At 65.3% G+C, this 14,512-nt stretch overlaps 1 protein-coding gene across 4 annotated transcripts; it reads left to right on the top strand.

Moving 5' to 3' along the window:
• The first annotated feature begins 2,039 nt into the window (after positions 1-2,039).
• On the top strand, positions 2,040-14,112 carry EGFL7 (EGF like domain multiple 7). Of its 4 annotated transcripts, none has more exons than XM_030919538.1 (10): positions 2,044-2,179; positions 6,477-6,567; positions 10,006-10,127; positions 10,288-10,404; positions 11,349-11,464; positions 11,661-11,756; positions 11,916-12,077; positions 12,690-12,754; positions 13,356-13,518; positions 13,691-14,112. In XM_030919538.1, the coding sequence occupies exons 3-10, from the start codon at positions 10,048-10,050 to the stop codon at positions 13,711-13,713; spliced, it is 822 nt and encodes a 273-aa protein (XP_030775398.1). In that variant the 5' UTR covers positions 2,044-2,179; positions 6,477-6,567; positions 10,006-10,047; the 3' UTR covers positions 13,714-14,112. The 4 variants fall into 4 exon arrangements, with proteins under 4 accessions (XP_010371018.1, XP_030775398.1, XP_010371016.1 ...); XM_010372714.2 differs by lacking the exon at positions 2,044-2,179 and adding an exon at positions 4,711-4,904; XM_010372715.2 differs by lacking the exon at positions 2,044-2,179 and adding an exon at positions 4,733-4,904 and having other exon boundaries at positions 13,356-13,479.
• The last annotated feature ends 400 nt before the right edge of the window (positions 14,113-14,512 follow it).

Below are 14,512 nucleotides of genomic sequence, written 5' to 3'. Positions count from 1 at the left end.
CCAGGCACAAACTGCCCACCCTGTTACTGGGAAGTGGAGACCCCGGGACCCTCCTCAGGGCTCCCAAGACCCTCCATGCCCTGGTCTGACACGTGGGGAAACTGAGGCAGAGAAGCCTTCAAGGCACCTGTGGTCCCTGACCCTACTGGAGCTCTATGACAACCCCACAAGAGAGACGGGCATGAAGCCTCCAGGGAGGGACCCCCACACCCTTCCCAGAAGCCCACAGGCCCCAGAGGCATAGGCATCCCCAGGGGAGGGGCGCCCCGCCCACTGAGGGGCTCCATCTGAGGCTCACCCTGCTCAACAGGACTTCCTCGAGAGTCAGCCCCAACCACCAGTGCCCACCTCGTGAGCTGCCAGGTAGCACCCAGTGTCCATCTGGGGATCCCTCTCCCAAACTCACTCCCCAGTGGCACCCTCTTCTCTCTCTTCCCCTCCAGACTCCCCAGGTGCCACCAGGGACATCCACCAAGCCTGCAGCTCACACAGCCCCCCAAGGCCCACGCTGTGCTCTCACCCCAGCCAGGTGTCTCCCCTGTGAAGCAAGTCCCTCCCTAGGGACGGATTCTGCTGTTTAAAAAACAAGATTTTCTTCACCTTCCTATATGAACAAAAATAACAATACAGCAATACCATTGCAAAATCATCAGAATGGCTAAAATGAAAAAGACAACAGCAAGTGCTAGCAAGGGTGTGGGGCGGCCGAATGCTCTCGTGCAGCTGGCAGGGGACCTGAGAACTGCTGGGCATTCCCTGGCTTCCTGCCCCTCCTGGGACTGGGGACCCCCCAGGGACAGCATAAGGGGATTGCATTTGTCGGCAAATCTGCCAAGAGATAACATGAGGATGTTCAAAGCTAAGCCCCCAGGCTGGTAACAGTTCCGAGGTGCCAGCAGTGTGTGTGAAGAACAGGGGGTCTGTTCTCCTAGGGATGCCTCCAGCACCTGCTGCCAGCAGTGGGGCACGCCGGTCCCCTGGGGCTTGGCCAAAGGGCTGTGTCTCCTGCCCGGGCTGCCGGCCCCTCTCAGGTTCACTTTCCCGTTTCTAAACCCATGTCTCGCTGCAATTGGAGTTTGCCAGGCCACCACTGGGTGACACGCCCAGGGCAGTGGGGGACTCCACACCTTCTGCACACCTGCTCCGAGTCCCTCTCCCAGGTCCAGACCCCTGCCCTGTGGAGCGGGCACCCTGGCAGGGGCATGGAGCATGGGCAGGATTGGACTTTGTGCTGAGTGTGGTGGCGCCTTGGGAGGAGGTCACACGACCCAATGTCTCCCTCTGCAAAGCTCCCTGAGCACTGGGTGTGAAGGGCAGCGGCACCCAGCAAGGCCGAGGAGGGGCGACTGTCATCCAGGCAGGAAGCGGGGTGGACCAGACCAGAGTGGGGGCAATGTCGGGAGAAGGGGACACTCAGATGCAAAGCCGGTGGGGACCTGCCAAGAAGCCAGCCCACAAGGCCATGGACACCTCCACGCTGTCAGCTGGAGAAGTGGGTGGCCGCAGGAAGGGAGACAGGAGCAGTGAGGGCAAGGGTGAGGGGTCCCCTGGGAGACCCCCGAGGCTCAGGGCTCAGGCCCCCGGGCTCCAATCCTGGGCCTCCATTTTCCACCCTCGAACAAGCGGCTTCCACCCGTGAGCCAGCTGCCTCCTCTGAAAATGGAAGCCCCTCAACTCAAAGGTGTCAGGGGCTGGAGCAGGCAAGGAGAGGAGAGAGGAAAGACTGAGGACCCTCACTTCTCCCTGCCCACAACCTCACTCAGGAGCAGACAGCTCCTCTGCCCGCAGGCACCCCTGCCCGGCAGCTCCCTCCAGCCCCCGTCGGGTCCGGGACATCCTCTGATGGGAAGGTCCCACCACATCCGTGACTGACAGAGTCAGCCTGTCCAAGGCCGGGGGGCGCTCTGGGTAAACAGGAAGCCCCATCCCTCCTGCACTCTGCTTCATTCCCTCCTCCTGCACCTCCTGCAGCCCGGCTCCCACGGCCGCGCCTGGTGCCCCTCTGTCTCACGCCACCTAAGATGCCCAGGCTGGCCTCCGCCAGGGGCTTAGTCCACCCTCTCCTGGGGCTGCAGAGGCCAAAAGCACCCTGGTGAGGGGTTCAGGAGGCCCAGGAGGGTCCGGGGGGCTCTGCCAGGCCCCTCCACGCCTCTCTGCCCAGCCAGCACGCTCTGGGAAGGTAAGGCAGCCCTTCCCCTTATAACTAACCTCAGAACATTCCCAGGTGGCTGGAAGGCCACTGGGACAACCTGGCCCTACTGACAGGAGAGCCAATGAGGAAACTGAGGCCTGTGTGGGGCACAAAGCTGGGACCACAGCTCCAGCTTCCTGCCCCTGCCAGGCCTCCACCTCTGATGCCACCCAGGCAGGGTGAGGCCCCGGGCTCCAGACCTTCCAGTGCCCAGATGAGGACAGCTTCAGGCCTTGGGGTGGCCGCCTCTCCCACCAGGTCTCGCCCTCTGTGCTGGGCCCCCAAGGTGAGAGGAGGAGGCCAGATGGCCTGGCTTCTGTGGGGCTGCAGCCTGGGCAGGAGGCACTGCCGACTTCCAAAATGATTCCCTGCTGCAGGTCTGTGTGCCATGATCCCAAACACACGCCAGCAGAGAGAGCAGCAAGGACAGGGAAGGGGGCACTCCAAGGACAGGAGGATGAGGGAGGGGCCCGCCTGCCCCCTGCTGAGCCCCTGGGCCTTGGGCACAAAGTGTGCTCCACCCATACCAGAATCCGGGGGCAGCCCCAACCCCCTGCACCCCCAGTACCCTCTGGAGTCCAAGAGGGTATAGACAGAAACTACTTCTGTCCCCTGCCAACTCCTCGCCCCTCCTGTCCCTGCTGGGCCCCTGGCATTAGGGCAATACCCCAGTCCACCTCCTGTACCTGCCCCTGAGGCTCCAGGAGCCCAAGAGAGTGGAGTGCCCCTCCTGTGGTGGCTCCAGGAGACGGGATAGGGCAGAGCTGGCACTCTGGGCCTGAGCACAGGCCTCCTTCCCTCGGGGAGGGTCTGGTCTTGGCCTGGGGAGGGGCTGGGGGCAGGGCAGAGCTTGCAGGAGGGGGTTGCAGTGAAGAACAAGTTGGCAGCAGGCTGGGCCCAGCCCCCCAGGCTGTCACCAGGAGTCCAGTGCCAGGTGAGAGTCAGGGGGCTGAGGGAGGCACAGGGCGGCTAAGGGTGCGGCCAGTAAAGTAAGGGCCAGATCCCAGGGTGACCTAGTGTGGAGGACGTGGGGAAACAGGGTTCTGCCTATCCGCTCCAACCTCAGGGCAGGGGCCACCTCTGGATAGATGCCCCTCTTGCTCAGACCAGCAGTGCCTGGGTGCCAGGAGCGCCCCCTTCAACTATCTTAATGACCACGGAGCAGGTGCAGAAACTGAGGCCTGGAGAAGAGTGAGGGCCTGCCTGGCTGAGGCCCTGAGCCCTGACTACAGGCTGGTGCCCAGAGCAGACCCTTCCCCTGGCCATGGGTAGAGGGGAGCTGGTCCCTGCTTGAGGGGGAGGTGCATCACGTGTGGGTGAGACTTCCCAGCTGCCCTCCAAAGTCCAATGGGGAATTTCCCCAGCTGCCCCGCCCTCCCTTGGCCCAAGTTGTCCAGCTGAGTGGGGCTGGAGAGGTGGGGACACACTGACCGCCCAGGGCCAGGGAAATGGGGGTGTCCCAGGCATTAGGCCGACAGGGGCTGACCCCAAAGCAGGGCTCACACCCCACGGACAGCGGGGTTAGGAGAGACCCTGCTCTCCTGGGGTTCCAGGCATGCCCTCCAAAGCCACCCAGCTCCCTTCGGCACCGTGTCCCCTCCCACCCAACCCACTGTTGCCACAGCGGCTCGCTTGGCCTGAGGCTCCCATTGCCACCTGAACAGGGAAGCTGAGGGTCAGACCTGGGGGCTGGGACCCCAGGAATCTGACAGAGCACCCCCTGTGATCACCCACAGTGTCCCGCATCCCTCCCTGCACCCCCGGCCGCAGTCTGCTGCCAGCCTAGAGCACCCCTGTGAAGTGGGGCTGAGGGCATTGGGCCTGCTTGCCCATCTCCAGGGCAGGGGCTCATGGTCTCACTGGTAGCTCTCTTAGGGGAAAGAGTTTGGACTCTATGCCTGCTGCCTCCCGTCACCCCCTCACCATGGCGGACCTTGGGCCTCAGAGACCCACAGAACAGGCTGTTCTCAGACCACTCAGCCTGTCTTGCCACTCCAGTCCCTTCCGGCCAGGCCTTGCCACTCGCCACCCCTCACTGGTCAAGGCTCCAGTGTGGCTGGTCCCTGCCTTAGCCTGGGGCCCCTCCAGGCTCCCATGCTGTGTCACACACATCTGGGGGTGTCCTGGGGGAGAGCCCAGCATCCTGTGGCCCAAAGATGCAGCAGCTCCCTTCTGTCCAGCCACATGCAAGCGTGACCTGTGGACCCACGGTCCCGGGAGGGCCCTGGGCTTGTGTCCTCCATCCCACGCTCTCCGCAGAGTCTCCAGCAGGGTCCAGCCCTGGTTTCTGGCTGTTTTGGGGCTAGACTCTGATGGCCCATGGGACAGCTTCCCCACCCCCGGGCAGTTTGTCCAGGCCCCTCACACGGTGGCCCCCGCCCCCCTTAGGCTCCTGTTTGTCCGACGACACGTCCCCGTTATCAGCGGAGAACACACACAGGAAGTCCGGCTGGGAAGGGCCCATCCCAATCCCGATTACCCGGGACGGAGCATAAAAAGCCGCCCTTCCTCGCCCGGGGGGAGCCTCCCTGCACCAAGCCAGCCCAGCACGGCTGCAAGGGAGGCTCCTGTGGACAGGCCAGGCAGGTGGGCCTCAGGAGGTGCCTCCAGGCGGTCAGTGGGCCTAAGGCCCCAGCAAGGGCCAGGGTCCATCCCCGGTCCCAGGACACAGCAGCTGGCCACCATGGCTACGCCTGGGCTCCGGCAGCATCAGGTACGGCAGGGGTGGCCTTGGAGGGGCAGGGAGCGGACAGGGCAGGCCCCCCGTGCCCCTCACTCCCGCTGATCACGGTGCCCGCTGGCTGCTCCGCAATCTGCTTCCCGGCGAGGTCACAGGGAAGGGGGTCCCGGTCTCCTCCCCTTCTGCACAGAGGAGGCCACTGAGGCCCTTGGGCCAAACGCCTGCTAGCGGGTAGCTCAGTGTAGATCCCAATCCAGTCTGCTGACTCCAACACTTCACCCCAGCTGCCCTTCCCCTGAACCCCACCCTCTGGCCTTTCTCTCCCTCCGCAGAGCAGCCCCTGGGGTTAGCAGCAAAGTTCAGCTCAGCTGGGCCTGCTGTGAGGGGCTTAGTGCTACATCCTGCGGTGTCCCAAGGGCTGGGGTCTCCTCAGCTTCTCCCTAGCAGTGGGGTCTGGGAAGGGGAATTGGCCCCAAGGGAGAGGAACCCCAAAGCCAAATCTGTAGCCAGGATGAGCGGTGTGAACCCAGGGTGCGGGACGTGGGGCTCAGGCTTACGGATGACTTGGTAGGGTGTCGGTAGGGTGTCGTGGGTAAATAGGTGACTGTGGGCCCCCCTTGGACCTTGGAGAAGCCCTTGTTCTCCCTCTCCCCAGCCCCATGCAGAGTGGCTGAAGCCCCATCCCAAAGCCCCCGAAGTCATAGTGGGTCCCAGAAGGCCCCGCTTTTTGTCTCATACGTCCACACCAAGAGGCCTGTCTGAGAACCCCCACTTTCCAAACGGTGGGGCCTAGCCAGGATGGGGGTAGCGAGGGCTGGCTCGGGGCAGCCCCGGAGCCGCCCTTTCTGCTCCATTGCCTCTTCCAGATTCAGGCAGGAGACGTGGGGAGGCAGGTCAAAGGGTTAAGTGACCGCAGCTCCAGAGATGAGGCCAGGGGCAGGGGACAGGGCGGGGTGGCTCTTCCCCCCAGAGCCCCCCTAGGCTCCACTCTGAACACTTCACTGCCGGGGGCTAGGTAAGAGCCCTGCGTGGACTCAGGGTGTCCAGGAGGCCTAGGACTCCCCAGACAGATGAGGAACGCTCCCTGACAGCAGCTGCTCTGGCCATCCCTCAGACCACGTGCCAGGGGTTTCCAGGGCCCCTGGTCCAGAGCAGTGGCTACCGGATTGCAGGGTGGGGCGGCCTTATTTTGGGGGCTCCTCTCCAGGGACCTGGGCCCCTCCCTTCCTCCAACTCCCATGCACCAAGGTAGGACCAAGCTGGTGGCCCTCCCGGACCCATCTGCAGGCCTCTCGCCCAGCACCCTGGGTTTCGTGAACGGACCTCCAGCTCCGCTCACAGCAGCCTTTTATCCCCACGCCGGGGAGTCCAGGGCTGGGGGTAACAGCCCCATTTTACTGAGGCCAGGGGCTGTGGATCGGAGAGGACCATCAGCTCGGGACAGGATGGGGTCGGGGTAGGTACAGGATGGAGACCTGTAGGCCTAGTGCAGGTGGAGGTCCCACAGCAGCACCAAAGGCTGGACCCAGGCCATCCCAGCCCCCGGACATCAGGGTGACCTGGACTGTGCATAGGCACTAACCCACACCTCCTCTCCAACCGCAGCCCCCAGGACCCGGGAGGCACCGGTGGCCCCCACCACCCGGAGGAGCAGCTCCCGCCCCTGTCCAGGGGATGACGGATTCTCCTCCGCCAGGTGAGTCCCGGAAAACCCCTTGCTCCCAGGAAACACATCTCACAGACGCCCACGAGGGCTATGAGACAGGGCGCTGGCTCCTGCGGGGGTCTGAGGGGCTGCTGAATTGGGCTGAATTGCCGCGCCCGCAGTAACAGCTGTAACAATTGCGTTGTGGCCATGACCTCACCATCACTAGATCCCGGGGCTGTTTAGCCCCATCTTATAAATTTGGAAATGGAGGCCTGGAGAGGAGAGGTGACCAGCCCAGGGGCCTCTGGTGTGAGAAGACTCCCTGGGGGCCTGTGTATTCTCTGGGAGGAGTGTTCCGCGATGGCCCTGACTGTCCTGAACACAGCAGTGACCCCGTGAGCCCGGTGAGGGTGCCTGATGCCTGAGAGAGGGCTAGATGGGGGCCAGCACAGGGGCCCCCAACCTAACACGCTAAGGCTAGGAGGGAGGCCTGGGCTCTGCCATGTGGTCTTGGAGGAGTCCTGGGTCTCTGGGCCTGGGGTGGGGACGGTCATGATGCCCACTGCCTGTGAGGCTGCAGGACCGAGCTCAGTGCTAATCAGCACCGGGTGCCTACCGCGCGGCCCCCCAGCAGCTGAGATGGGCGTCCCGGGGTGATTTTCAGCCTGGGGGCTTGAGGACTACCAAAGGGCCCGCAGCCCCGTCAGTGTGGGCGCCCTGGGCGGCCTCTCCCGGCTCCTGGCAGCCGCGCTTGGTGGTCGTGCATCCGCTCAGCAAGCGCCCTGCCATGGGGACTCGGGCCCTAGGATTCCCGGAGGGGGATTGGGGGGCCGCGGCTCAGAGGCGCTTTTGCGTCAGCCCCGGGTTCCAGCGGAGTCACTGCCCGCCCGGGGGCAGCCCGCCCGCCGCGGGGCCTCAGTTTCCCCGTCTGCGCAATGGGGGCGGGGCGGGGCTCAGGCGGGGCCGCCAGGTGGGGCGGGGCCGGGGGCGGGGCGGGGCGGGGCTCGGGGCCCCCACGGCGCGGGCTCGGGCGGCAGTGTCGGCGGCGCGTGCGCGCCCCGGATCCGGCGGTGAGTGCGGAGCGAGCGGGGCGCGCCGGGGTCGGGGTCTGCTGGTCGCCCGGGCCAGGGCGAGGGCGGGACCCGCGGAGCCCCCGGGGGCGGGGGACCTGGCCCCGCACGGAGCCGGGGGCGGCTCCGGGACGAGGCAGCGCGACCGCGGGGCCCAGAGTGGGGAGCGGGCCAGGGCGTCCGCGGCTGGGTCGGGCCGGGCCGGGAGAATGGGCCCAGCGGCCCCGGGAACCGGCTCCCCCTGCCGGCGGCTGGCGGGCGGCGCGGCGGAGAGGGCGGGGGGCGCCGCGGCCCCTCGTCCTACCCGGCCCGACCCAGCGCCCCGGGGCCCAGCCCCTGCTGCCTGCTCCGCCCCCCGAACCCCGGAGCCGGCCGCGCGGCTGGGAGGGGGCGGCCGGCAGGTCCGTCTCGCTCCGCCTCTGCGCCCTCCCTCATGGGCCCCAAGGTCTCCAGCCCCGCTCCCGCCGCGAGGGGTCCGCCAGTGCCTGCGGCGCGGCCAGGCCCCTCCCTCTGCGGACCCGGCCTCTCGTGGGTGGGGGCTGCGGGGCTGCTGCCGGGCAGGTGGGGAGGGAGCCGGTGGGCGCTGGGGGCACGGGGACGGAACTGCTGGTCCACCTGGAGCCGCCGCCCCCTCCACGCCCTGCACCCCTGGGTCGAGGCTGTGGCCCCCACAAGGGAAATGGGGCTTGCAGCGCCAGCTTACAGAGCGCCACGGGCTGCTTCTGGCCTCGGGAAAAGCATGACTTTCAAAAATTGAGTCTCCACTTCTCAACACCGCTTCCTTTCCAGACGACTCTCAGGAATTCTGGGGGGTGCTGTGCGAATATGTGTGGGGGGCAATGAGGTCTGGGAGATTCGCCTCCCCCCAGGCCCACCCTGGCATCTCCCTGCCCACCCCAAGCCACCCGGCCGCTGCCCTACCTCTTCCTTCCCGGGTCCTCCTCCCCAGTGTCACCTGTCCCCCCACTTCGAGTCTTGCCTTGGGGTCGCACAAGGCCCAGCCCCTAACAGTGTCCTTCACCCAGGGCCCATCCCCAGAGTTAATCTCCAGCCACCTCTGACCCCTGGACAAACTCCTGCCCAAAAACTGCTGGGATGTCCCCCCGCCCCCCAGCTAAGTCCCCGCCCCTTGGCTGCCCAGGACAGCCTCTGCCTAGTTGGCAGCCTCTGCCCTGCCCTCTTCTCTCCAGCACATGGAGGACAGGAGGTCCAGGAAGGACCCCCAGCTACCCTCCCGCTGGAACTGGGTGATGCCGTGGCAGTGTCCGTGGGAAGCAGGTGTGGGTGGGAAGACACTCAGTGGGGCTGGCCAGCAGCGACTGAGGACAGCGTGACTGTTTATAGGACTGGCCGTCAGAGCCAAGGAGGGGCCTCAGAGATCCTATTCTCATGTCTGAGGAAACTGAATCCCAGAGAAGGGACAGTCTTATCCCAGCCTCTGCCCCTGAAGCCTGGCCTTTCCCTTCCGGGAGCCCTGGAGTACCTCGGAAGGAACCCACCCAGCCTTTGGGAAGCACCCTTGAGAGACCCTGGGTGGGACCCCGGAGCATGGCAGGGGCTCGCCAACTCTCCAGACCCCTGGCTGTGTATAGGATAGAATCCCCACCCCCGGCATTGTCACAGACCATTCATTCTGGGCTCTCTCATGCTCTCAGGAAGCTTCACCGGGTCCCTGGCTCCTGCGGCACAGCCAGGAGGGAGTTGGATTCTGGCTCTGGTGACACTGTAGGGGGCTGCTGCCCACCCCCAGGTGTGCACCTGTCACAGCCACTGTCCCAGGATCCCTGGAGGCTGATTGCACACATATCCCAGCCTGGGAGGGACCCCCTCTAAAATGAAGGCTGCCCCTCTGGTGGTCTTAGAATGTGTGCACCCCCGAACGGTTCCTGCTGGCTTGCAGCTGCTGGCCCATCCCCCGGGGCTGGTTCCACACTCAGAAGATGAGAAACCAAAGCCCAGAACAGCTGAGGCCAGCAAGTCCCTAGTGGGGCTGGATCCCAGCTCTGCCCGCGAACACCCCGTTTGCACAGACTGGGGTGCAAACTTATCCCTGCCCTACTGTGAGGAGGGCCCTGGAACCAGGCAAGACAGGAGAAACGGCCCCCCATTCCTGGAGCCTCGGGCGTCCGAGACATCCAGCAGGATCCACTCGATTCCTGTACCAAGAGCTCTGGACAGCATCCCCCACTGTGGTCCCCAGGCTGTGGCCCCAGCTGTTTGTGGCTGGCGAGGGTCTCGATAGCTGGAAGAGGGGGCCAGGGGAGGAGAGAGTGGGCACCACCGTGGGGCTCTCCCACTGGTGGAGGCTCCAGCGGAGATGAGCTGGGCAGGCCTCATGGAGCAAGTGCAAACTGCACCCGTGGCCTGCGGGCAGAGCATCTTCGGGGAGACTTAAGGGTCATGCTTTGTGCCCCAGGCCACCCAGAGGAGAAGGCCGCCCTGCCCGGAGGCACAGGCCATGTGGGGCTCTCAGGAGATGCTACTGGTGTGGCTTCTGGTGTTGGCAGCGGGCGGCACGGAGCACGCCTACCGGCCAGGGTAAGCCAAGCCCTGGCCTGTGAGTGCTGGGGTGGGGTGACCAGGAGCCCTCAGCACCTGTGGGGGACTCCTGCAGAAGGTCCTGCCCCAGCCGCATGTCCCCATCATTCTTGGGTCCTGCTCTGGGACTCCTGGGCTGACCCCTTGTCCACCCCCACAGCCGTAGGGTGTGTACCGTTGGGGCTCACGGGGACCCTGTCTCTGAGTCCTTCGTGCAGCGCGTGTACCAGCCCTTCCTCACCACCTGTGACGGGCACCGGGCCTGCAGCACCTACCGGTGAGTGCCCCACCCAACTGAGCCCACCCAGCCCCAGCCTCCCAAGGCCAGTCCCCCAAGTTGCCCCCATCTGCCACACATCAGCCTGTCGGGGGTGAATCCTGGGGCCTAAGATGGGAAACTGAGGCCAGAGCCACGAGAGGGCTGACTGAGATGGGTGACCCAGGGCGGTGGGAGCCCAGGGGTTCCATGGTCACCTCCAACGTCCTAATCCTTGCCCTTGTCCCAACACGTCTCAAAGGGCAGCACCTCTAAGGGCATCCCCGTGATTAGAGGGGTCGCCCATCCTGTCTGCACCCCTCCACTTCTGGGGGACTAACCCCTCCCTGCCCTGTATCCCTGGCTGCAAGGTCCCATCTCCACGGAATGGTACCCGACTCCCCACTGCACTGGGCAGCCCCTCCACGTGACAGCCCCCAACGGGCACAGATGAGGCCCTGAGAGGTCCTGTGGCCCACACAAGGGGCTCACACCCCCAGGTCTCAGCCTCGGGCAGAGTCCTCCTTCCCGGGTGTGGGAGATCCACCCCCTGCTGGGGGAGGGGCCTGGGAATTCAGTCTCCTGGAGGTTTAAGAAGTGCTCTGATGCCCAGGGCCCACACTCTGCCATGACCCGCTGCAGGCCAGGCATGCCCTCTCCTCTGGGCCTGGATGCCCCCACAGTAGGATGCCAGATAGGTGGGGGCACACACAGGCCTGGCCACTGCCTCTGCTCCATGCAGAATGTGGCTGGGCCTTCCTGCTGTGGCTTGAGTCCCGGCCAGCACCAGAAGGCCCAGGCAGGGAAACGGCTGTGCAGTGACCCCTCAGTGCCATCCCTTGGGGAGAAGACCCCTGGGGACACCCTGGGGTGACTCTGTCCACTCTGAGAGGGGACTCTAGCCGCCCAGTGGGTGGCTAAGGGGGAGTAGGATGCTCCTCTGAGCTGTCCCGCCCACCCCACAGAACCATCTATAGGATCGCCTACCGCCGCAGCCCTGGGCTGGCCCCCGCCAGGCCTCGGTACACATGCTGCCCCGGCTGGAAGAGGACCAGCGGGCTTCCCGGGGCCTGTGGAGCAGGTGAGGGCTACGCCCCTCGGTGCCCGGTGTTAGTCAGAAGGGCGACTACTCCCCAGTCTTCCAGCAATGCTCCTGCTGCTTTTCTTGAACCCGGAGCAAAGCACCACCTTGCCGCAGAGCACCCACTCCCTAGCAGCTGCCCCCACAGGGCGCCGGGGACCCAACTGAGCTGGTGACCAGCCTTCCCCACCCACAGCAATATGCCAGCCGCCATGCCGGAACGGAGGGAGCTGCATCCAGCCTGGCCGCTGCCGCTGCCCTGCAGGATGGCAGGGTGACATCTGCCAGTCAGGTGAGGCTGGCTCCACCCTGGGGGACCCTGGAAGGGTCCTGGGCACCTCTTTGCATGTCCTGGGGTTACTGCTGGCCCATGAGTGAGTGATTGTGAAGGGAACTATGTGGGCAGGACTCCTCCCGCAGGCATGGCCGCCTGACACCCCATTTCCTGCAGATGTGGACGAATGCAGTGCTGGGGGGGCCGGCTGTCCCCAGCGCTGCGTCAACACCGCCGGCAGTTACTGGTGCCAGTGTTGGGAGGGGCACAGCCTGTCTGCAGATGGTACACACTGCATGCCCAAGGGAGGGCCCCCCAGGGTGGCCCCCAACCTGACAGGTAAACTCAGCCCTGGCTGTGCCTGGCCTGGGGAGGCGGGCAGGCAGTGGACATTGCCATGTGGCTCTGTGTTAGGCATGGTGAGGGGCACTGGAACCTGGGTGGAAGGCGGTGGGGGCTCCCTCTCCAGGGAGGGAAGATGGGGCGGGAGGACAGGTGGGTTCCTGAGAACTGGGGGCAGGTTGCCTGGAGCCTCATGGTCAGCCAAGAAGGCAGAAGTGCCTGTCTGCATCCAGTGCAGCATTCTGGAAGACGCCACGCCTCCGCTGGTGATGGGACATTATTACTTTTGGTACGCGCTGTGACACTTCAAACTCGTACCGTGAGTAATAATGCGCTGTCCACAGCACCGCATCGAAAGCGCCGCTGAGACCGCAGCTCCGACCTCCCTCAGCGTGGCCGGGACCCTGAGCAGCTGGGCAGAGCCATGTGCCCCGATGTACTTAGGTGGCACAGCCCTGAGACCTCTGGCCAGCGCCAGGCAGGCGTCGGGGCTGGTAGAGGCCTGGATCTGAGTCTTCGGGCTCTGCCTCTCCCTGGGGACAGGAGGGAGCCTGGGGGTGTGGGTGGGGAGCCGGCCGACCCTGACCCAGCGCCTGGCTCTGCCCCCAGGAGTGGACAGTGCGATGAAGGAGGAAGTGCAGAGGCTGCAGTCCAGGGTGGACCTGCTGGAGGAGGTGAGGCCTGGGGTGGGGCAGGTCCTTGTGACAGCAGAAGGCCAGGCCAGCATATAGGCTCCATAGTCTCCTGGGACACGGTCGCGACCCACAGATGGCTGGGGGTGGTCTGAAAAGGTCCTGGCCCTGGGGAGGCAGCTTCCTTGCTGCTGACTGCCGAGGGGGCCCTGGCCTGGATCCATGCCGGGCAGACGCAGCCAGACACTGACCAGGACCCCCAGGGCTGGAGGAACCAAGCGTGGCAGCCTCCCCAGACCATACACACAGCCTGGACCCAGACAAGACTTCCCCACCCCTCACCACCTTTGTCCCCACCAGGACAAAGAGCTCTTGCCAGTCTTTCCCACTGGCCAGTGGTCCAGCCGTCCCTCTAGTTCTGCCGGGGACCCCAAGGCTGGGACCACCCGGCCAGCCTGATGCCCCAGGCATCCACTCTGCCGCAGGCTCTTCTGGCACGGCAGCCCCCTCTAGTGGACACCTGGAACCCTGCCACAGGGGCTGGGGCTGGAGGCTTGTGGAGCCCTTCCGGGGTCCTCCCTAGACCCTGGTGGAGCAGAGAGGGTGGGGCCGGCCCGGAGTCACCACCCTTCTGCACCCGCAGAAGCTGCAGCTGGTGCTGGCCCCACTGCACAGCCTGGCCTCGCAGGCACTGGAGCACGGGCTCCCGGACCCCGGCAGCCTCTTGGTGCACTCCTTCCAGCAGCTAGGCCGCATCGACTCCCTGAGTGAGCAGATCTCCTTCCTGGAGGAGCAGCTGGGGTCCTGTGAGTGCCCCCCACCCTCCAGAGCCCTCCTCCCGGGTCTGCGCCCAGTTGGCCTAGAGGAGCTACCCAGGCTTGGGGGTCGGGGGTGACCAAAGGCCAAGGGATCAGATCTGGCTGGGTGGGGAGGCTATGGGGAGCAGTGACCTCTGACCTTAGCCTCATCCAACCCTAGGCTCCTGCAAGAAAGACTCGTGACTGCCCGGCGCTCCAGGCTGGACTGAGCCCTTCACCCTGCCCTGCGGCCCCCATGCCCCTGGCTGACATGCTGGGGGTCCAGACACCACTTCGGGGTGACTGAGCCTCAGGGTGACTCAGTGGAAGGCCAGGCAGGGCGCTCTTCCTCTTCCTCCTCCCCTTCTTCAGGAGGCTCCCAGGGCTCTGGCATGGGGTGGGCTGGGGTCTTGTGTGTCAATCCACCCCTAGCCAGCCCAACGGCATCCCAAGGCCAGGTGGGCCCTCAGCTGAGGGAAGGTACGAGCTCACGAACTCTGCTGGAGACCGGGACCCGTGGCACAGGCCAGGCAGCCCGGAGGCTGGGTGGGGCTTCAGTGGGGGCTGCTACCTGACCCCCAGCAGAATAAAAATGAAATGTGAGCTGCTGTGTCAGTGGATGGACTCGGGGCCTGGGGGGAGGGCTCTCACCTCCTGGCCACCCTACCCAGACCCGCTGCCGGGTGCTGGCTGGCAAAGGGGGCCAGGTGGAGCAGGCAGTGGGGTGGGGAGGGCACTGCAAGGGAGAGGGGGTTTCTTTTGAGGCCAGAGAGCTTTGTCCTGGGGGATGTGTTGGCCCCAACCAGAGGCCAAAAAGCAAATCTCTGGCCTCCTTCGCGGTACCCTGAGGATCCTGGCACACCTGCCCCAATTAGGCGACACCCCCCACCCATCGATGGAAGTATTAGAGGGTGATGTGGGCCCACCCCTGGAAAGGGAACGCGGGTGGGTAGCGGTGCCTCCACCCTGGGCTCTTAGGGAGAACAGCTGGGAAGACACAGCA

This window comes from Rhinopithecus roxellana, chromosome 16, assembly GCF_007565055.1.
Source record: "Rhinopithecus roxellana isolate Shanxi Qingling chromosome 16, ASM756505v1, whole genome shotgun sequence".
Taxonomy (NCBI): domain Eukaryota; kingdom Metazoa; phylum Chordata; class Mammalia; order Primates; family Cercopithecidae; genus Rhinopithecus; species Rhinopithecus roxellana.
The sequence above is the reverse complement of the archived record's forward strand: the minus strand, read 5'-3'. Positions and strand labels throughout refer to the sequence as shown.